General features: G+C 45.3%; 3 protein-coding genes across 3 annotated transcripts; 1 reads left to right on the forward strand and 2 right to left on the reverse strand.

Annotated features, from left to right (window-relative positions):
- The first annotated feature begins 4,013 nt into the window (after positions 1-4,013).
- On the forward strand, positions 4,014-5,334 carry LOC148064359 (keratin, type I cytoskeletal 13-like). The gene is made up of 7 exons (XM_087808875.1): positions 4,014-4,199; positions 4,269-4,351; positions 4,413-4,569; positions 4,626-4,787; positions 4,851-4,976; positions 5,038-5,112; positions 5,185-5,334. Exons 1-7 carry the CDS (start codon positions 4,029-4,031, stop codon positions 5,332-5,334), a joined length of 924 nt encoding a protein of 307 aa, XP_087665001.1. The 5' UTR covers positions 4,014-4,028.
- A 1,182-nt stretch (positions 5,335-6,516) lies between these two features.
- On the reverse strand, positions 6,517-10,237 carry LOC148064360 (uncharacterized). The gene is made up of 3 exons (XM_087808853.1): positions 10,097-10,237; positions 9,103-9,654; positions 6,517-8,487 (listed from the first exon to the last, which is right to left on the reverse strand). Exons 2-3 carry the CDS (start codon positions 9,535-9,537, stop codon positions 7,354-7,356), a joined length of 1,569 nt encoding a protein of 522 aa, XP_087664979.1. The 5' UTR covers positions 9,538-9,654; positions 10,097-10,237; the 3' UTR covers positions 6,517-7,353.
- A 630-nt stretch (positions 10,238-10,867) lies between these two features.
- On the reverse strand, positions 10,868-22,832 carry LOC148064361 (uncharacterized). Its single transcript, XM_087808859.1, has 5 exons — positions 22,294-22,832; positions 19,322-19,591; positions 13,128-13,439; positions 12,257-12,468; positions 10,868-12,202 (listed from the first exon to the last, which is right to left on the reverse strand). Exons 1-5 carry the CDS (start codon positions 22,664-22,666, stop codon positions 11,960-11,962), a joined length of 1,410 nt encoding a protein of 469 aa, XP_087664985.1. The 5' UTR covers positions 22,667-22,832; the 3' UTR covers positions 10,868-11,959.
- Between the last annotated feature and the right edge of the window lie 465 nt (positions 22,833-23,297).

The following is a 23,297-nucleotide window of genomic DNA, read 5'->3' on the forward strand; positions in this document are numbered from 1 at the left end:
TGTTGTGGTCGTCCGGCTCATTGATTCAGTCTGAATAAATAATAATCAAGAACTTTGTAGTAAAACCAACGCTCAGTGTTTTCACCCAGCGGACCTTAAGCTGATGGTTGTGATCACGTCTGTTGTTATATAAAAAAAAGAATATTTGTGAGACTAGTAGAGAAGACACTCAGGTCAGAGGTCACACGGGTCAAAGCAGCGGTGAAGTTGTGTCTTAAAACTCACTTAAAATGAATTAAAGGTATTATGATATTACTTTTTTCCACCAACGTAAAACGCAATTAGTTTGAATGTTTTGGTTTCGTATTTCCTCAAATATAAAATAAATAACCGTATTTAATGAAAAGGGTCGAATGGTTCTTATAAAGTGTTTATCTTAGGTCGAACCAATGATCGTTTCAACTCATTCTCCTGTGAACAATAGTTCAAACACCTGCAAAATGTCCTTTTGTTCACAATATTCTCTAAACAGTTCCAACCCTGTCATGCGGTCCAGGATAGATTCCAGACTGTCAATCACTCTGTTTGTTGTAGCAGAAGTCGAAATAGCAAAGTTAATAATCTTCCACCACAAGAATTTGACGTGGATCTCGTAGTACTGCGGTTATGAATGGTTCTGGTCGATCAGGTCTGACTACAAGTCCACATTCATGAGAACCTGTTTTAATTATATTTTAAAAGAACTCCCACAAACAGCCCCACAAGCAAGCAAACGCAAAAACAATCAATATAGATGATTTATTATTTTTATCTTTTATCCCCATCATTCAATACGTGTGCATGGTTTGGATTTCTGACCATAATCCATTATAAGATCAAAGTTACGGCCCTATATGTAGTCGTCAAGCTCTGTGTGTTCGAACCACAACTATGACTAAACTTGAAAACGGCTCGACCACTTGTCGAAAGGATGCAAAGGACGACTCGATTCTCTTTCTTTGGTTTTTATTTTCTTTCTGATGATTTCAGTTGATGATTCCAGTTCGGAATATAATTGTCAGTTAGGAATATTTTAAAACTTTAAAACAGAAACATGCATTAGTCTTAATACATTTCATAAAGGCCAACGTTTTCTTAAATGAAATTGCTTTTCAAACAAAGCTTTCAAAATTATTTAAGTATGTGCTTTAACAATCGGTTTTAAGTGTAAACAAAAGACATAATGCAAGCTTAAATTAGCTAAAACAAAAGTTTCTAAATCGAATATTAGCACTCAGGAGCAAACATAATCCTCAATAAGAGTAGTTGTTTTTTTTCAGTTGCATCTTCGTGGTGATCAGGAGAGTCTTGTCCTGTTGTCAGGAGCAGGTGTAGTTGTGGTCCGAACACACACAGGACTTGACAGTTGATCACCAACGTCTGGCAGTGAAGATTTGGATCAAAGACCCAAATTCAAGCTGTCGACTCAAAGGCTTTTACACGCCCAAGACTAGATCTTCTATCTCTTTATGGGAATATTTCTGGTTCTGGTTAAAGTGCGACATCACACCATCTCCCCTCGTTGTTGCTACACCAGGCCCTCCCAGACGTCTGCAATTACCTTTGTTAGTGCGTTATTATTGGAATAAGTACCTGTTTTTACCAATTTATCCGCTTGTTTTTGTTCAGGACCGAATTTAAATGGTGCATTTCCGAGTCAGTCGACTTCCTGCTGTGACCCAGCAACCGTGAGAAGCTCCTGACCATAGGCATGTTCTGGTTCTATGACCTCCAGTCATCACCGAGTTTAAGGTTGGACCACATTCTGTCAACCGTCTCACGACCGCCTCAAGTCACCTGTCATGGGTTTTTAGATCTGGGCCACGATAACATCATCTAAGGTGTTCTGAACTCCTTCCATTCCAGCTGAAGCATTAGCTTCTTCGTGCCGGTCTTCCTCACTGGTCGATTAGACGCCAAATATTAAACATTGGTATCTTGGACTTGTACGTACAGTTAAGGTTGTTATCTTTCCTGGTTCAGGGTTGAATTCCAATCGATGCCATTTCTAGTCAGTTCTGTTTTTGCTGATGACATCCAGCTCTACTGCTCTGTTGATCCAACTGAGCTCCAGAGGCTGAACTTAGTCAATTGTTGCTAGAAATCAAACAATGAGTGAAAACACTTTGAAGCTAAATGTGCCCGATGAGAGAAATCCTTCCAGACTGTTGCTCCTAAGATTTGGAACCATCTCTGTGTTTGATGATCTACTGACTCCTTCAAGAAACATGTGTGTTTGATGATCTACTGACTCCTTCAAGAAACATCTCTGTGTTTGATGATCTACTGACTCCTTCAAGAAACATCTGTGTTTGATGATCTACTGACTCCTTCAAGAAACATCTGTGTTTGATGATCTACTGACTCCTTCAAGAAACATCTGTGTTTGATGATCTACTGACTCCTTCAAGAAACATCTGTGTTTGATGATCTACTGACTCCTTCAAGAAACATATGTGTTTGATGATCTACTGACTCCTTCAAGAAACATCTGTGTTGGATGATCTACTGACTCCTTCAAGAAACATCTGTGTTTGATGATCTACTGACTCCTTCAAGAAACATCTGTGTTTAATGATCTACTGACTCCTTCAAGAAACATGTGTGTTTGATGATCTACTGACTCCTTCAAGAAACATCTGTGTTTGATGATCTACTGACTCCTTCAAGAAACATCTCTGTGTTTGATGATCTACTGACTCCTTCAAGAAACATCTGTGTTTGATGATCTACTGACTCCTTCAAGAAACATCTCTGTGTTTGATGATCTACTGACTCCTTCAAGAAACATGTGTGTTTGATGATCTACTGACTCCTTCAAGAAACATCTGTGTTTGATGATCTACTGACTCCTTCAAGAAACATGTGTGTTTGATGATCTACTGACTCCTTCAAGAAACATCTGTGTTTGATGATCTACTGACTCCTTCAAGAAACATGTGTGTTTGATGATCTACTGACTCCTTCAAGAAACATCTGTGTTTGATGATCTACTGACTCCTTCAAGAAACATCTGTGTTTGATGATCTACTGACTCCTTCAAGAAACATCTTTGTGTTTGATGATCTACTGACTCCTTCAAGAAACATCTGTGTTTGATGATCTACTGACTCCTTCAAGAAACATGTGTGTTTGATGATCTACTGACTCCTTCAAGAAACATCTGTGTTTGATGATCTACTGACTCCTTCAAGAAACATCTGTGTTTGATGATCTACTGACTCCTTCAAGAAACATGTGTGTTTGATGATCTACTGACTCCTTCAAGAAACATCTGTGTTTGATGATCTACTGACTCCTTCAAGAAACATCTGTGTTTGATGATCTACTAACTCCTTCAAGAAACATCTGTGTTTGATGATCTACTGACTCCTTCAAGAAACATCTTGATGAACCGTACGTCCTTCCTCTCTGCGGTCAAAGTCTGCCAGCTGTTCTTCCATTCTTTCACGCTATGAAGCCACTTCCAAGGTGCGAGCTGAGAGTCAAAGCGAGTGAGTTGATAGAAGGAGGATGAGATTTGAGGAAGGGGGGATGTTACTGACTCTTAGAACGTAATGTGTCCAGATTCCACAAACACATTAACAGAGAATGTCCTCCTGGCAGTCACGTCGTCAGTTAAAAGATGGGTGATTGACAGCCGGTCTTCAATCACTATCAAGTCAGCCATGACACGCATAACTCCCCCTCGGCCTGATGGACTCACCTGACAGGTGAGCGAGTATGCAGACCCAGAATAGAGATCGGCAGCTGCTCAGGCTTTAAAGGGGATCTAGTCTGGCAGTCTGTCACTCGCTCCTCATAGCGCCTCCTGCAACATCATGCGCTCGTCCAGGTCCATCCGCTCCTCCGTGTCCGGCTCCATGTCAGGCGGCTCTTTGTCCAGTAGCTCCCGCAGAGCTGGGAGTGTGTACGGAGGTGCTGGCGGCTCAGGGGTCCTAGTATCCAGAAGCTACGGCTCTTACTCCGGTTTTGGGTCCAGCACTGGCTTCGGCTCTGGCTTCGGTTTCGGTTCTGGGTCGGCAGTGATCGGAAACGAGAGGTCCACCATGCAGAACCTGAACGAGCGTCTGTCCACCTACCTGAAAAAGGTGCACATGCTGGAGAAAGCGAACGCGGACCTGGAGTTCAAGATACGTCAGTTCCTGGACAGCCGAGTCGGACCCGTCCACCGCGACTACAGCGCCTTCTTCGCCACCATAAGTGACATCACTGCTCAAGTAAAACTGCTGAGGTGTGTGTCCTTTTTCACACACACACGTGTGCTCATAACGTGTCTGTTCTTGCAGATCCAACTTGGCGTCCGGAATAACGGCACGATCCGTCTGCGCATTGACAGCACCCAACTCGCCGCCAGCGACTACAGAACCAAGTGAGAAGTTGCTCCTCGACCTTTTCCCCGCACAGGTCTGAGCTTTTGCCTTTGTACGCAGGTACGACCACGAGCTGGCCTCGCGTCAGTTGGTGGAGGCGGACAACGCCGGGATGAGGCGGGTTCTTGACGAACTCTCACTGGCCAAGTCCGACCTGACGATCCGGATCGAGGGTCTGAGGGACCAGCTGATCTACCTGAAGAAGAACCACGAGGAGGTGAGGCGCACACGTGACAGTGACGTCATCTTTCAACAAACCTAACGTGTGTGTAGGAGATGCGGGCCTTGCGAGCGCAGGTGGGTGGACAGGTGCACGTGGAGGTCGACGCGGCTCCGACCCAGGACTTGAGCAAGACGATGGAGGAGATCCGGCGGCACTACGAGGGCGTCGCAGCCAAGAACCAACGGGACCTCGACGCCTGGTTCACCGCCAAGGTATCTCCTATGACATCACACGACAAGTCCGGGTGTGTTGACCACGTTTGTGCGTCTGTGCAGACGGAAGCTCTGAAGAGCGAGGTCATCACTCAGACGGAGACCCTGCAGATGTCAAGGTCAGAGTTCAATGAGGTCAAACGTCGGCTGCAGACCCTTCAGATTGAACTTCAGTCGCAACTTGGAATGGTGAGTACCTGGAGAATCCCTCAAAGAGGTCCCGGACTCTAAAAGATCGTGTCTCCTGTAGAAAGCGTCCCTGGAGGAAAATCTGGCGGAGACTCAGGCTCGGTACTCCATGATGCTGGCCAGGTACCAGGCACAGGTGAGTCCGCCGACCGGACGAGAAGATCACACGTCGTAGCAGAGTTTACTGCCCGTACTTCCCCACAACAAGGTGTCGGCGCTGGAGGATCAGCTGCAGCAGTTGCGGGCCGACCTGACGTGCCAGGGTCAGGAGTACCAGATGCTGCTGGACATCAAGACCCGGCTGGAGCTGGAGATCACAGAGTACCGCCGCCTGCTGGACGTGGACTCTATCAGGTGAGCGAAAGAAGCCGCTGGACGATTGGCAGTCGACTGACTTCCATCTTTCTTGCAGCTCGTCCACCACCCGGCGCGCCGTGACCGTGGTGGAGAAGGTGGACGACGGGAGGAGGTCCTACTCAAGCTACTCCTCCTACTGAAGAAAGTGTCGCTGAATACAATAAAATAAAACGCTTTTTAAAAGTTATTTTCTGTCAATCAAACATGTATTCGACTGACGAGTCAGTGACAGGTCGACGTCAAGAATGAACTGTCAATCATGTCATAAATCATGATTTTAATCAATAAAGACGATGAGGAAGAAACGACAGATCAGAGGAGGAGGTTTTCTCAGCACTGTAACCTAAACGTAGCATCAGCACAACCGTCGGCCTTTGAACTCATCAGAACACAAATGTGACCCCACGATGCATTCAGGGACACCATAAATGCTCGTGCCGCTTCTGAAATTGTTCTGGATTTTGGAGGTTTTTAGTATTTTCAGCTGCATCATATAATTGTGTTTGGAATTCTTATCAATAAAAATAAACGTTAAAGTCTCTCCATCTTTTGAGGGCCTTGAACATCAAGAATTTAGATTTTATTTTGTAGCAAACACAGGAATGAATGAAAGAATAGTTAAGAAATAAAACTAAACAGTAAAATTAGATCAATCAATTAAATGAAAATAAGCAGATAAACATTAAATTAATTAAATAAGTTTCATGACCACATTCATGAGGATTTATTTTCTAAACACGTGAAAAGAATCATTTGTTTCTTGAAGTCTTTGTATTTTCTTCTCGAGTTTTTTTCTCTTCAAATTCCAGCTTCACCTTTCCTTAAAAGGTTATAAAAGCATTATTGTATGAAGGATAAATGACAGGATTGTAAATAAATGCATTTAAAAAATAAATATACACGTTCATTTAGATTGATATTTGTATATTAATGCACGCTTTAATTGCGTTATTTTTAGTCCTTCCTGTATCGAACATTTGTGTTTTGAGTGTTTTGAGTGTTCTGAGATTTGATCTTTTCTCCGCTTCAACACTTTGCAGACGCAGGTGAGCGTCTGTTCATCCAGGAGTACCAGGTCCGGCTGGAGATCCAGACGTGGCTTAAAAAACTTACAGAACACCGCCACCTGCTGGACGCGATCGGAAAGCGTCGCAGCGCCTCAACCATCACCACGACAAAGAAGACATTTGATCCAAGAAGTTTCTTTAATAAAAGTTTGTCGTTACAAGAAATCTTTTTCTTTTTTTGACATTTTTGTTTTCTGAAAAGACGGCGAACGAGGACACGCCGGCGGGTCAGCCACCTGGACTGACACCTGTTGGCCCCCGACTGCACCAGCAGCGCTGGAATGACTGAAGTTAAAAACGCTTGTTTCCAGGGTCAGAACAAAAAGAGGCTCAGGAACTTTGGGAGCCGGTCACAAAACTCCCGTCCAAAACCAAGAAAAACTCTCAAAACACATCCACGAGACGATACGTCCTTGAAGTGAGTACAAAAAAAAAAAGAGGAATGTTCCAGACGATATAGAGGTTAAGAGCCGTTAGCATGCTAACTGCAGATATGAACATGGTACAACCAGTGTTTTGGTTTCTTGTTAAGCGCTAATGCCTACGGTTGAAAACATGGATATAGGCATAAATGAAATGCTTGAGAAGTTTATGGCACGTTCTGAAGACAATGTTGAGCAAAAAACATTCTTGATTTCAACCCGGAGTTTTACCTTAAAAACCTGCGTTTACTGCATCCCTGCTGGTCTACTCTGTGTACTCTGGACTGTAACCTTCACACCTTAAATGATGATGTCACACAGTGACCCACAAGTGCCGTTTGCATGGAGACGTCCGGCTGAAACGGTCCTTATCGGAGAGCCGAGCCCCCGGGTTTACAAACATGGACCCACATTTACAAAAAGGTGAGAAAAATATGAAAGTAAGAAAAGCTTATATATATATATATTTATATATATTTATAAAAAGGTAATACTTTTTGTTATTCGGGATGTTAAAAAGGTTCTGGACTCTCAGGAGCTGTCGCTGCCCGTCGTCCCTGCGTCACTGGTGGGCGTGCAGCCCCCCGACATGCAGGAGTCGCTGCCCGCCGTGCTGCTGGTGCTGGCCGTGTTCCCGGGCTCCCGCTTGTGGATCTGCTCGTGCGCCTTCAGGTGACCCGACTGGCTGAAAGTCTTGCCGCACTGCGGGCAGGCGTACGGTCGCTCGCCCGTGTGGATCTGTTGGTGGGCCTTCAGGTGCCCGAGGCGACCGAAGCTCTTGCCGCACTGCGTGCAGCCGAAGGGTCTTTCGCCCGAGTGGATCTTCTCGTGGGTTTTAAGAACCCCGGAGTTGCTGAAAGTCTTGCCGCACTGGGAGCAGGTGAAGGGCTTTTCGCCGGTGTGGATCTGAACGTGGTTCCGGTAGCTGGTCTCCTTGGTGAAGCTCTTGCCACAGTGCTGGCAGCAGTACGGCCGCTCGCCCGTGTGGTTCAGCTGGTGGGCCTTCAGCTCCTTGGACTGGCCAAAGCTCTTCCCGCAGGTGCTGCAGATGAACGGACGCTCCCCCGTGTGCAGACGCTGGTGGGACCGCAGGTCATCTGCCTTGGTGAACCCTTTGGGGCAGTGTGCGCACACGTAGGGCTTCTGACCCGTGTGGATGAGCTGGTGACGCTTCAGGTTGCCGGCCTGGCCGAAACTCTTGCCGCACTGTGAGCAGGTGTACGGCCGCTCGCCCGTGTGGATGCGCTGGTGGGTCTTCAGGTTCCCAAGGGTGCTGAACTTCTTGCCACACTGTGTGCAGGAGAACGGCTTCTCCCCCAGCATGTTGCGAGGTTTCCTGGCCGTGGGGTTCTGGGATTTGGTTGTGAGTGGATGACCGGAGGCGGTCTTCCCCTGCTGGGCTGGCAGCAGCTCGTAAAGAGATCCACCTCCAAACTCTGGGTCCCCTTTCCCCAGACCGTCCATGAGCAGCGAGTCGGGCCGGAGCTTGTTCAGCTCCGTCCGCAGCTCAGCCATGTGGATCGACTCCAGACCGTTGTGGTGGTGCAGACCCGACAGGTGGCTCGTTTCGGGGAACTCCGACTTGAGCAACGTGAGGTCCGTGGTGTAGTAACACTGCAGGTCCACGTGATGATCCGACCTGATGTACTCGAGTGTGTCGGTGACCTGGAACAGATGGAACCAAGGGTGGGGATGAGTCAGGCCCAAACATCTTTAACTTTGTACTGCGCTGAGCTGAATTTATTAAGTTAACTGAATGGAAGAAAGATATCACTTCAGTTAAAATAAAGCTGCCAAAACAAAAATAAGCGATACGGTGGTCCTCGTTTATTGCAGGGTTAGGTTCCTAAAACCTGGCTCCGATACTGCTTTGCCGTCCAGACCAACAACCACAGTCTGACGGTCTTTTCAAAGTCTTCTCTGAACCTGCATCTACCTTCCATTACGACATATGCTAAACACCTAAGGAAAGAAAACACTGAAGACCAGAAGTTCTACAACAACCTGAGTCAACTCTGAACCAGCCCTCATCCTCTCATGCATGTCCCAGGTCTGCCCCAGAACCTCTTCCCAGTCAGGAAAGAAAGAATACCCGGGAGGATATAGAGATATAATATATTAATGGCTCTGCAGGTGAGGTCCGAAGCACCTGGTGAGCCACTCGTCACTATAAACCTTCTGATCTTATAAAACGTACAAAACTAGGTATATTGATGGTACCTTTTGGGCCGTTATACTCGCAGAGTACTTTGGTAAACAGGACCCACAATAGTAACACACCTGGTTGATGTAGTCGAACACTGAGCCGGGCTGATACTGGTTCTTGTAGTCCAGCTCGTGGCAGTGGTGGAACACCTCCAGCTGGTCGTCTTCGTCGTGCCCGTGATGCTCCGATTTTATGTAGTCCAGCCCGCTGATCTCCATCTTGATCTGCTCGTGGCCCAGCTCGGCCGTGGACAGCGGCTGGATCTCGGACAGGTCCACGGTGTGGATGGGCTCCAGGTCCTCGGGCTCGCTTTTCACGCAGGGCAGCATCACCAGAGGCTCGGCCACCTCCGCGGCCAGCGAGCTCAGCGTCGGGCAGTCCGAGGCGAGCAGGGCCAGCGCCGCCGCCGAGCCCGTGTCACAGTGCAGCGCCGAGTCCAGGGGCAGCGGAGGGGAACCGCACTCCGGCGGCAGGCCCAGACCCAAACACTCGGCCTCCATGTCCGTCATGGTCCAGCAGGAAGCTACACCTTCTGAGGTCCTCCTTTGTCCAAGAATCCAGCGAGAGGTGCCGGTCACGGGTTCGAGACTCAGGTGCTCTACCAGTCACGCCCAACTGGGTCCAGCCTGCAAAACACACACAGGTAACCTAGTAAGTTTAAGTCACATTATTTATCATGCAGAGTCTGGATCCAGGGCAGTCCTGGTCTCTCTCTCCAGGAGAACTGCGCGTCAACGGAGCCTCTGGACCGAAGCCGCGGCTCCAGAACCGCCTTGTCGATGTACAAAGAGGGCAGGCTGCCATTTTTAGCTAGTAGTTAGCATTAGCAGTAGCCATCTTGTTTATCAAAGGGTTGCTAAGCTAACTATCGGGGCTCGCTGGAATTCAAGGGAGGGGGGTGTGGGGGGGGTGAGGGGGAGGACTGGGGGGGCGTCATGGTCCGGAGCTGGGCCGCGGTTCGACGCCAGGCGCGTGCAGCCGGGAGCGGTCGCGCACTGGCGGCGCCGAGAAGCGGCGGCAGAGGAGCCTCGACAGCCCGCGGGCACCGACGCACCGGGCGGTTCTTACCTGGCGCGGAGTCCGTTCATGGCCGGTTCTGCTCGCTGACTCCACCGGACCCGCCACGTCCACCTCGAGAGAACAGCCCGCCACCTCTCCCCCTCCTCCGCCGCTCCTCCGCCGTCAATCAGCACCTCCTATCGCGGCTCCTCCTCCTGGATCGCGGCTCCTCCTGGTCCCGGGCGAGTTTGGGAGGTTTCCATGGCAACCCGCGGAGCAGTGAACCGTGGCGCGCGGGTCTACGCCGCGGTCACGTGGTTCTCCTCGCGCTCTGCCACGCCCCCCTGCTGTCAATCGCGTGACGTCAGAATCAAACGTCAAAATAACTTTTTATTATTTATAACTCTTGTATCGAAGTGACGTCAGACTATTGTTGAATCAACATTTTAAATGTTTGAAGTTGAATCTTTTTATTTTATTTAAACGTTGAATCTTTTTTTTTTATTATTGAATGTAATACTTTATATATTGAAAAGGTTGCGTTTGTTCATTGAATAGTTTAATTTAAATAGTTAAATATAGTTATATAGTTCAATTCTTAATTCAATGATTCAAACATGTATTTATTCCCAGTCTTTTAAATTTAAAATAAAGATATTGATCGTCTCTGCGTCGGATCATTGACTGAAAGTTAAATAATGGTTAATTATGAAAACATTTTATGGTTACGTACATTTTATATATACCTTCATCAAAAACCTGTATCATCCTTGATAGAATTAAAGCGTTAAAAAAAACCTTCAATCAAATGTGATTTAAAGAGGATATTTCGAGGAGAAGTGGCTTTTAAACGTTTATTTTTGTTGGACACTAGAAAGTACCCACAACATCAAACACCTTCATCATCATCATCATCATCGAGTCACGACTTGTCTTTCAGACTAGCGGGGTCAGAGGTCATATCAGATGAGGTAAGGAAATTGTCACAAACACACACACGTGTGTATTGGACATTTTTGAACACGTCTCAAAAATGAAACATTACTAATCTTTTATTTTTAAATAACCAGGAACCAAATATAAGTCCTTTTTATTTCATCGTCATCCTGATGAGTCACAGGAATATAAAAGGAAATTGAATCATCGCGTGTTCATGGATCCAAGCTCTCGATCCGTTACATCTGGGCTCGATAGATAATACTGTGACTCAAGTGTCACGTTTGGATTTGAGCATTTTTTCGATTTTGTAATCGCGTTTTTTTTTTGCACTTTTGACAGTTTCTCTACCTCATCGTGTCGCGTCAACATCTCAGCACTTGGATTCTTTTATAGTGCTAAAAAAAGGGTTTGTATTGGTAAGTATTGCATCTTTTCAGAAACACTGGGGGCTGAGATTAGACAGGGTTTTCAAAAAATAGCTTTTAAATCTTAGATCTGATCAGCCCTGTGGATAGAAACATCATAACAAAAAAAAAACACCGTCTCGTCTGAACCCTGAAGGTGTCGGTTCAATTCCCTTATTTTCCCTCCTGGACACAAGAACTCAGCGACGGCAGTTAAACACCCGAGTCTCGCTGCACCGACGACTTCTGGTTCACGAGACTGAGGTAATGAGGTCGAGTACGGAAAAGACAAAAGTGGAAATGTTGTTGAAAAGTGAGGTCAAAGTTCATCAGCACATGAATATAAAAAAACAAAACAGTTTCACATGTTTAAAAAAAAGACAAAGGTAAATAAGTCGTCTCTTATTTACCGAAACACTTTTTCTCTTTTCCCAAAACTGAGCCGTCAATCAAGTCAGCAGGAAGTGACATCACAGCGGTCGTGAAATCATCTTTTCCGTGGACAACGTTTGGAGTACCTGGAGGAGACACCGACTCTCAAAGGTTGGTTCAAGAGTCGCTGTAAACAAAAGGCTGGGGCGTGAGCGGCTCAGTCGGGCTCCGGTCCCGGGTGCAGGGTCCTCATGTGGCTGTGGAGGCGGGTCGCCGACGAGAACCTCTTCCCGCAGTCGGAGCACTGGAGCGGCGAGCTGCCGCTGGCGCCGGGCGGCGTCGCCGGGACCCAGTCGGAGGCGGCGCCGGCGTGAGTCAGACGGTGAGACTTGAGCTGCGACACTCGGCTGAACCTGCGACCGCAGTCCTCGCACTCGGACCACACCCTCCGCCGCTTCCTCTGCACACGCCAGCGTTAACAGACAGGTGGCGCCGGAGCCCAGAGTCCACTTACCTTCTTCCCTCGCTCCTCTTCTTCGCCCTCCTCGCCCTCCTCGCCGTCCTCGTCCAGCTCCTTGTCAGCGGGGAGTGTCGGGGGGGCCGGACCTGGTCCGGTGCTGGAGTCCATCGCCATGGAAACCAAGGTTTCCTTGGCAGAGTCTTCTTCCAGCAGCTGAGACGGCAGCGTGAGCAGACGCTGCAACATGGACGCCGACGAGCGCTGACCTGTGAGGAGAGAGACGTCACACACGGTCCGACACACACACACACACACAGTCTGACACACACAGGGTCCGACACACACACAGGGTCCGACACACACACACACACACACACACACACAGGGTCCGTCACACACACACAGGGTCCGACACACACACACACAGACAGACACAGGGTCCGACACACACACACAGTCAGTACACACACACACAGTCAGTACACACACACACAGTCAGTACACACACACACACACACACACACACACACACACACACACACACACACACACACACACACACACACACACACACACACACACACACACACACACACACACACACACACACACACACACACACACACACACACACACACACACAGGGTCCGACACACAGGGTCCGACACACACACACACAGGGTCCGACACACACACACACAGGGTCCGACACACACACACACACAGTCAGTACACACACACACACACACACAGGGTCCGACACACACACACACACACAGACACAGGGTCCGACACACACACAGGGTCCGACACACACACACACAGACACAGGGTCCGACACACACACACAGACACACACCCACACCCACACACACACACCCCGACACACACGGTACTTAAGGTTATTTACGCGTCGCTGACGTACCTGAGGAGCCCGGCAAGGGTCCGGCGACAGAGATTGTCCGCCCCCTGGAGTTCTGGTGTCCATTCTCCACGTCCGGAGAGAAGACCTCCATGTCCTCCAGGGGGGTCCAGCGAGGGTCCTGCTGAGGGGAGTACGGAGAAGGTTCCATGATCACAGCAGACGTGGACTTATGCTGGGCCGGCCTGGACTCTCTGGAGCCACGCCCGCTCTCTCCTGCTGGCCACGAGTCGTCGGTCCACTTCTGACCAAAGACCTTGTCCAGGATTGGAACCCAGTCCTGCGGCTTGGACTGGACTCTGGGAGGAGGTGGATCTGCAGAATAAGGACAGTCTCAGCTGCAGCTGCTGTTCCAGTGTGATGCGTTCATGGACCTTTAGTAGTGTGATGCGTTCATGGACCTTTAGTAGTGTGATGCGTTCATGGACCTTTAGTAGTGTGATGTGTTCATGGACCTTTAGTAGTGTGATGCGTTCATGGACCTTTAGTAGTGTGATGCGTTCATGGACCTTTAGTAGTGTGATGCGTTCATGGACCTTTAGTAGTGTGATGTGTTCATGGACCTTTAGTTGTGTGATGCGTTCATGGACCTTTAGTAGTGTGATGTGTTCGTGGACCTTTAGTAGTGTGATGTGTTCATGGACCTTTAGTAGTGTGATGTGTTCATGGACCTTTAGTAGTGTGATGTGTTCATGGACCTTTAGTAGTGTGATGCGTTCATGGACCTTTAGTAGTGTGATGCGTTCATGGACCTTTAGTTGTGTGATGTGTTCATGGACCTTTAGTAGTGTGATGCGTTCATGGACCTTTAGTAGTGTGATGCGTTCATGGACCTTTAGTAGTGTGATGTGTTCATGGACCTTTAGTAGTGTGATGTGTTCATGGACCTTTAGTAGTGTGATGCGTTCATGGACCTTTAGTAGTGTGATGCGTTCATGGACCTTTAGTAGTGTGATGCGTTCATGGACCTTTAGTTGTGTGATGTGTTCATGGACCTTTAGTAGTGTGATGCGTTCATGGACCTTTAGTAGTGTGATGCGTTCATGGACCTTTAGTAGTGTGATGTGTTCATGGACCTTTAGTAGTGTGATGTGTTCATGGACCTTTAGTAGTGTGATGTGTTCATGGACCTTTAGTAGTGTGATGCGTTCATGGACCTTTAGTAGTGTGATGCGTTCATGGACCTTTAGTTGTGTGATGTGTTCATGGACCTTTAGTAGTGTGATGTGTTCATGGACCTTTAGTAGTGTTATGCGTTCATGGACCTTTAGTAGTGTGATGCGTTCATGGACCTTTAGTAGTGTGATGCGTTCATGGACCTTTAGTCGTGTGACGCATTCATGGAACTATATTAGTGCGATGCATACATGGAACTATATTAGTGTGATGCATTCATGGACCTTTAGTAGTGTGATGTGTTCATGGACCTTTAGTAGTGTGATGTGTTCATGGACCTTTAGTAGTGTGATGTGTTCATGGACCTTTAGTAGTGTGATGTGTTCATGGACCTTTAGTAGTGTGATGTGTTCATGGACCTTTAGTAGTGTGATGTGTTCATGGACCTTTAGTAGTGTGATGTGTTCATGGACCTTTAGTAGTGTGATGTGTTCATGGACCTTTAGTAGTGTGATGTGTTCATGGACCTTTAGTAGTGTGATGTGTTCATGGACCTTTAGTAGTGTGATGCGTTCATGGACCTTTAGTAGTGTGATGCGTTCATGGACCTTTAGTAGTGTGATGCGTTCATGGACCTTTAGTTGTGTGATGTGTTCATGGACCTTTAGTAGTGTGATGCGTTCATGGACCTTTAGTAGTGTGATGCGTTCATGGACCTTTAGTAGTGTGATGTGTTCATGGACCTTTAGTAGTGTGATGTGTTCATGGACCTTTAGTAGTGTGATGTGTTCATGGACCTTTAGTAGTGTGATGCGTTCATGGACCTTTAGTAGTGTGATGCGTTCATGGACCTTTAGTTGTGTGATGTGTTCATGGACCTTTAGTAGTGTGATGTGTTCATGGACCTTTAGTAGTGTTATGCGTTCATGGACCTTTAGTAGTGTGATGCGTTCATGGACCTTTAGTAGTGTGATGCGTTCATGGACCTTTAGTCGTGTGACGCATTCATGGAACTATATTAGTGCGATGCATACATGGAACTATATTAGTGTGATGCATTCATGGACCTTTAGTAGTGTGATGTGTTCATGGACCTTTAGTAGTGTGATGTGTTCATGGACCTTTAGTAGTGTGATGTGTTCATGGACCTTTAGTAGTGTGATGTGTTCATGGACCTTTAGTAGTGTGATGTGTTCATGGACCTTTAGTAGTGTGATGTGTTCATGGACCTTTAGTAGTGTGATGTGTTCATGGACCTTTAGTAGTGTGATGTGTTCATGGACCTTTAGTAGTGTGATGTGTTCATGGACCTTTAGTAGTGTGATGTGTTCATGGACCTTTAGTAGTGTGATGTGTTCATGGACCTTTAGTAGTGTGATGCGTTCATGGACCTTTAGTAGTGTGATGCATTCGCCTGCAGTTCATACAAAACTCTGCAGCCAGAATTCTGAGCCGCTCTAGTAGAAGAACTCACATTTCTCCTTCAAACTCTTCACTGGCTGCCAGTTTCTTTCAGGATCATTTTAAAATTCTGGTTCTTACTTTCAGATCTATTCATGGTCAGACCTTCATGATCTGATCCAGACTTACACCCCAGCTCGGGCTCTGAGGTCTGTGGATCAGAATCATGGACCTTTAGTAGTGTGATGCATTCATGGGCCTATATTAGTGTTATGCATTCAATGAACTATATTAGTGTGATGCATTCATGGAACTATATTAGTGCAATGCATTCATGGAACTATATTAGTGTGATGCATTCAAGGAACTATACAAGTGTGATGAATTCAAGGAACTATATTAGTGTGATGCATTCATGGGCCTATATTAGTGTGATGCATTCAAGGAACTATATTAGGGTGACGCATTCATGGAACTATATTAGTGCGATGCATTCATGGAACTATATTAGGGTGATACATTCAAGGAACTATATTAGTGTGATGCATTCAAGGAACTATATTAGTGCGATGCATTCAAGGAACTATATTAGTGTGATGCATTCATGGGCCTATATTAGTGTGATGCATTCATGGAACTATATTAGTGTGATGCATTCAAGGAACTATACAAGTGTGATGAATTCAAGGAACTATATTAGTGTGATGCATTCATGGGCCTATATTAGTGTGATGCATTCAAGGAACTATATTAGGGTGACGCATTCATGGAACTATATTAGTGCGATGCATACATGGAACTATATTAGTGTGATGCATTCATGGAACTATATTAGTGTGATGCATTCATGGACCTATATTAGTGCGATGCATTCAAGGAACTTTAGTAGCGTGATGTGTTCATGAATCTTTAGTAGTGTGATGTGTTCATTGACCTTTAGTAGTGTGATGCATTCAAGGAACTATATTAGTGTGATGAATTCAAGGAACTATATTAGTGCGATGCATTCATGGACCTATATTAGTGTGATGCATTCAAGGAACTATATTAGTGTGATGAATTCAAGGAACTATATTAGTGTGATGCATTCATGGGCCTATATTAGTGTGATGCATTCAAGGAACTATATTAGGGTGACACATTCATGGAACTATATTAGTGCGATGCATTCATGGAACTATATTAGGGTGACACATTCAAGGAACTATATTAGTGTGATGCATTCATGGACCTATATTAGTGTGATGCATTCAAGGAACTATATTAGGGTGACACATTCATGGACCTATATTAGTGTGATGCATTCAAGGAACTATATTAGGGTGACACATTCAAGGAACTATATTAGTGTGATGCATTCATGGGCCTATATTAGTGTGATGCATTCAAGGAACTATATTAGGGTGACGCATTCATGGAACTATATTAGTGCGATGCATTCATGGAACTATATTAGTGTGATGCATTCATGGAACTATATTAGTGTGATGCATTCATGGACCTATATTAGTGTGATGCATTCATGGGCCTATATTAGTGTGATGCATTCAAGGAACTATATAAGGGTGACGCATTCATGGAACTATATTAGTGTGATGCATTCATGGAACTATATTAGTGTGATGCATTCATGGACCTATATTAGTGTGATGCATTCATGGACCTATATTAGTGCGATGCATTCATGGACCTATATTAGTGCGATGCATTCAAGGAACTTTAGTAGCGTGATGTGTTCATGAATCTTTAGTAGTGTGATGTGTTCATTGACCTTTAGTAGTGTGATGCATTCAAGGAACTATATTAGTGTGATGAATTCAAGGAACTATATTAGTGCGATGCATTCATGGAACTATATTAGTGTGATGCATTCATGGACCTATATTAGTGCGATGCATTCAAGGAACTTTAGTAGCGTGATGTGTTCATGAATCTTTAGTAGTGTGATGTGTTCATTGACCTTTAGTAGTGTGATGCATTCAAGGAACTATATGAGTGTGATGAATTCAAAGAACTATATTAGTGCGATGCATTCATGGACCTATATTAGTGTGATGCATTCAAGGAACTATATTACTGTGATGCATTCAAGTTACTATATTAGTGCGATGCATTCATGGTCCTATATTAGTGTGATGCATTCAAGGAACTATATTAGTGCGATGCATTCATGGCCCTATATTAGTGTGATGCATTCATGGACCTTTAGTAGTGTGATGCATTGATGGACCAATATTATTGTGATGCGTAACATGGACCTACACCAGTGTGATGCATTCGGGAACCTTAAGAAGTGTGATGTGCTCATGGACCTACACCAGTGTACCATTCATGGAACAATATAGTAGTATGACGCATTCACGGAACAATAAAGTAGTATGACGCATTCATGGAACAATATAGTAGTATGACGCATTCATGGAACAATATAGTAGTATGACGCATTCACGGAACAATAAAGTAGTATGACGCATTCATGGAACAATATAGTAGTATGACGCATTCACGGAACAATATAGTAGTATGACGCATTCATGGAACAATATAGTAGTATGACGCATTCATGGAACAATATAGTAGTATGACGCATTCACGGAACAATAAAGTAGTATGACGCATTCATGGAACAATATAGTAGTATGACGCATTCATGGAACAATATAGTAGTATGACGCATTCACGGAACAATATAGTAGTATGACGCATTCATGGAACAATATAGTAGTATGACGCATTCATGGAAGAATATAGTAGTATGACGCATTCACGGAACAATATAGTAGTATGACGCATTCATGGAAGAATATAGTAGTATGACGCATTCATGGAAGAATATAGTAGTATGATGCATTCATGGAACAATATAGTAGTATGACGCATTCATGGAACAATATAGTAGTATGATGCATTCATGGAACAATATAGTAGTATGATGCATTCATGGAACAATATAGTATTATGATGCATTCATGGAACAATATAGTAGTATGACGCATTCATGGAACAATATAGTAGTATGACGCATTCATGGAACAATATAGTAGTATGACGCATTCACGGAACAATAAAGTAGTATGACGCATTCATGGAACAATATAGTAGTATGACGCATTCACGGAACAATATAGTAGTATGACGCATTCATGGAACAATATAGTAGTATGACGCATTCATGGAACAATATAGTAGTATGACGCATTCACGGAACAATAAAGTAGTATGACGCATTCATGGAACAATATAGTAGTATGACGCATTCATGGAACAATATAGTAGTATGACGCATTCACGGAACAATATAGTAGTATGACGCATTCATGGAACAATATAGTAGTATGACGCATTCATGGAAGAATATAGTAGTATGACGCATTCACGGAACAATATAGTAGTATGACGCATTCATGGAAGAATATAGTAGTATGACGCATTCATGGAAGAATATAGTAGTATGATGCATTCATGGAACAATATAGTAGTATGACGCATTCATGGAACAATATAGTAGTATGATGCATTCATGGAACAATATAGTAGTATGATGCATTCATGGAACAATATAGTATTATGATGCATTCATGGAACAATATAGTAGTATGATGCATTCATGGACCTAATCTAGTGTGATGCATTCATGAACCTTAAGTGTGATACGTTTGAGTTCAATCTTCACGACTCACCCTCCAGCTTCTTCTTCTTGGAAACCTTCTCCTCACAAGCTTCTTCTCGAGCTTCTTCTGACCCACTGGGCGACACCGAGTCGTTCTCAGAACCGTGGCGTCGCCCGCTGCCCGCCTGCTCTCCGCGGTCCAGACTCTCCTCCAGGTGGCGCCGCTCATGCTCCATCTTGGTGATTTCCAGCAGCAGGTCGTCGTACGAAGCTTCTACGATCTTCGTTAGTTCGGACACGGCGAAGTCCAGAACCTTCTCCATCACGGACTTCAGCTGGTCTGAGACACACAAAGACATTTACATGATTGAGTGGAACCTGCAGATACTTTCATTCATGGACCTATATTAGTGTGATGCATTCATGGACCTATAGTAGTGTGATGCATTCATGGACCTATAGTAGTGTGATGAGTTCATGGAACAATATAGTAGTATGATGCATTCATGGACATATATTAGTGTGATGCGTTCATGGACCTATAGTAGTGTGATGCATTCATGGACCTATAGTAGTGTGATGCATTCATGGACCTATAGTAGTGTGATGAGTTCATGGAACAATATAGTAGTATGATGCATTCATGGACATATATTAGTGTGATGCGTTCATGGACCTATATTAGTGTGATGCATTCATGGACCTATAGTAGTGTGATGCATTCATGGACCTATAGTAGTGTGATGCATTCATGGACCTATAGTAGTGTGATGCATTCATGGACCTATAGTAGTGTGATGAGTTCATGGAACAATATAGTAGTATGATGCATTCATGGACATATATTAGTGTGATGCGTTCAAGGACATACATTAGTGGGATGCGTTCATGGACATATATTAGTGTGATGCGTTCAAGGACATATATTAGTGTGATGCATTCATGGACCCAATATAGTAGTATGATGCATTAATGGACCCAATATAGTAGTATGATGCATTCATGGACCTTTAGTAGTATGATGCATTCATGGAACAATATAGTAGTATGATGCATTCATGGAACAATATAGTAGTATGATGCATTCATGGAACAATATAGTAGTATGATGCATTCATGGACCTATATTAGTGTGATGCATTCATGGAACAATATAGTAGTATGATGCATTCATGGAACAATATAGTAGTATGACGCATTCATGGAACAATATAGTAGTATGACGCATTCATGGAACAATATAGTAGTATGATGCATTCATGGAACAATATAGTATGATGCATTCATGGAACAATATAGTAGTATGACGCATTCATGGACCTATATTAGTGTGATGCATTCATGGAACAATATAGTAGTATGATGCATTCATGGAACAATATAGTAGTATGACGCATTCATGGAACAATATAGTAGTATGACGCATTCATGGAACAATATAGTAGTATGATGCATTCATGGAACAATATAGTATGATGCATTCATGGAACAATATAGTAGTATGATGCATTCATGGACCTATATTAGTGCGATGCATTCATGGAACAATATAGTAGTATGATGCATTCATGGACCTATATTAGTGTGATGCATTCATGGAACAATATAGTAATATGATGCATTCATGGACCTATATTAGTGTGATGCATTCATGGAACAATATAGTAATATGATGCATTCATGAAATTAGAGTAACGTTTTCGTAGTCATCAACCTATAATCAGTGTGATGCGTTCACAAACCTTTAACAGTGCAATGTGTTAAAGGTTAAATGTATGCGAGTTAAACACAATAACACACACAGTAACACAAAGGTAACAAACATAGTAACGCGTACAGTAACAAACACTATGACACACATAGTAACAAAAACAGTAACACATACTGTAACAAACACTAGAACACACACAGTGACAAACACTAGAACACACAAAGTAACACACATAGTAACACACACAGGAACAAACACTATAACACACACAAACACTATAACACACAAAGTAACACACGCAGGAACAAACACTATAACACACATGGTAACGAACACAGTAACAAACACATAGTACAAGGACACACTAAAACTCACACAGTAACAATCATAGTAACACACACAGTGACACACACAGTGACACACACTATAACAAACACTATGACACACATAGTAACAAACACAGTAACACATACTGTAACAAACACTAGAACACAAACAGTAACAAACACATAGTATTACACACAGTAACACACACAGTAACAAACACACAGTGATACACACATAGTAAAACACACATTGACACACAGTAACAAACAGTGAAACACACACACACACACACACACACACACACACACACACATACACACAGTGAAACACACACAGTAACAAACACATAGTATTACACACAGTAACACACACAGTAACAAACACACAGTGATACACAAATAGTAAAACACACAGTGACACACAGTGACACACAGTAACAAACAGTGAAACACACACACACACACACACACATACACACAGTGACACACACAGTAACAAACAGTGAAACACACACACACACACACACACAGTTACACACACACACACATACACACAGTGAAACACACACAGTAACAAACACATAGTATTACACACAGTAACACACACACTAACAAACACACAGTGATACACACAGTGACACACACAGTAACAAACAGTGAAACACACACACACACACACAGTTACACACACACACACATGTCAGGTGAGCCACACCTCCTGCTGTCGTAAACACAACTAGTGTTCAGCACTTCAGGTGCGGGGGTGTCTGGGGGTCCCTGAGAGGAGGTCTCTGGTCTTTGTTCTACTTCCTGGTGTCACTGGTGTCAGTGGGTTCATCTCGAACCTCTTTCTACGCGTCAGAACAATGATGGACCTTCAGACGAGCCCGAGTTCTGATCGAACTGATCAACTTATTCACACACACGGTGTTTGTGTAAGAGTGTGTGTGTGTTTGTGTAAGTGTGTGTGTGTTTGTGTGAGCGTGAGTGTGTGTGTTTTCTCACCAACGACTCGCCCCTTGTGCTCCAGGCGGCGGGTGTCGGTGGCTCCTCCGCTCTCGGTGCCTGGTCCCCCGGAGCCATGTCTGTCCGGCGGATGTTGTCTTTGTTGTTGTTGTTGTTGTTGTTGTTGTTGTTCTCGGGCCTTTGTCCTGCCGCCGCCGGCCCTCTCGCCCCCCGCGCACGGAGCCTCCCGGGGCTCCTGCAGCTGCAGGCGGATCCGGTGGTTCTCCTGCTCCTTCACGGCGGTCTCCAGCAGCAGCGCGTTCAGGCTGGAGCCCACAGTCCTGCTGATCTCCTGGACGGCGAGCTGGACGACCTGCTCCAGCACCGACTCCAGCTGGCCCTGGAAGAAGGAGATGTACACGGCCCCGTTCATGTTCTCATCCTGGGCCAGGAGCCCTCAGGGGCCTCGGGAGCCTCAGGAGCCTCAGGGTCCTCAGCCTCACCCGGGGGTCTCGTCGAAGGGGCTCGAGACAGTCGCTTCCTCCCGCGGCTCGCGTGCTCCAGAGACAGGACGGTCGAGATGGAAGCCGTAGTGTCGCGAGTAGACGCGCAAGCGCGCCCCTGCTTCCCTCCGCCCACATGTCCGTTTGCACAACACGCGTTCGCGCTCGTGCCCGCGCGGCGTCCGCCATTTTGTCTGGTGTCTGGGGAGCCTGTCGCCGACAGAGGGCGCCAGAGAGCGAGCTGTTTAAAAAAAAAAAGTGAACTTTTTGCACGTTTGTGGACCAACATCTGGACCGGTTCTGTCGCGACCCGAACCCGGGAGAAGTTCTGTCATTGATCCGTGAACACGTCATTCACGAGCAGCAGCTTTGTCGCTCTTTAAGTTCACTCCCAGATGCTGTTGTTTACAAGAATCTGAGGAAGTTCTTTTGGAGTGAGGGGTCTCTGTGGGGGGGGGGAGCGGGTCCGCATAGAACAGCATGCCGCAGGACACAGACACTCCCCCGGAACGAGCGTGCGCGCGCCACCCGTACTTACGGTACCCGGAGGAGTCTGGCCGC

This window comes from Callionymus lyra, chromosome 15 (genome assembly GCF_982586985.1).
Source record: "Callionymus lyra chromosome 15, fCalLyr1.hap1.1, whole genome shotgun sequence".
NCBI classification, from domain to species: Eukaryota; Metazoa; Chordata; class Actinopteri; order Syngnathiformes; family Callionymidae; genus Callionymus; species Callionymus lyra.

What these genes read in the sequence shown, in the direction of transcription:
- LOC148064361 (XM_087808859.1), bottom strand. Translation starts at nt 22,666, where the DNA reads ATGAACGGGGCCGTGTACATCTCCTTCTTCCAGGGCCAGCTGGAGTCG. An exon ending in CAAGAAGAAGAAGCTGGAGG is followed by an intron (nt 13,440 to 19,321) that starts GTGAGTCGTGAA and finishes CTTATTCTGCAG; the next exon opens with ATCCACCTCCTCCCAGAGTC. An exon ending in ACCCTTGCCGGGCTCCTCAG is followed by an intron (nt 12,469 to 13,127) that starts GTACGTCAGCGA and finishes CTCTCCTCACAG; the next exon opens with GTCAGCGCTCGTCGGCGTCC.
- LOC148064359 (XM_087808875.1), top strand. Translation starts at nt 4,029, where the DNA reads ATGCAGAACCTGAACGAGCGTCTGTCCACCTACCTGAAAAAGGTGCAC. An exon ending in TAAGTGACATCACTGCTCAA is followed by an intron (nt 4,200 to 4,268) that starts GTAAAACTGCTG and finishes CTGTTCTTGCAG; the next exon opens with ATCCAACTTGGCGTCCGGAA. An exon ending in TGAAGAAGAACCACGAGGAG is followed by an intron (nt 4,570 to 4,625) that starts GTGAGGCGCACA and finishes ACGTGTGTGTAG; the next exon opens with GAGATGCGGGCCTTGCGAGC.
- LOC148064360 (XM_087808853.1), bottom strand. Translation starts at nt 9,537, where the DNA reads ATGACGGACATGGAGGCCGAGTGTTTGGGTCTGGGCCTGCCGCCGGAG. An exon ending in TGTTCGACTACATCAACCAG is followed by an intron (nt 8,488 to 9,102) that starts GTGTGTTACTAT and finishes CATCTGTTCCAG; the next exon opens with GTCACCGACACACTCGAGTA.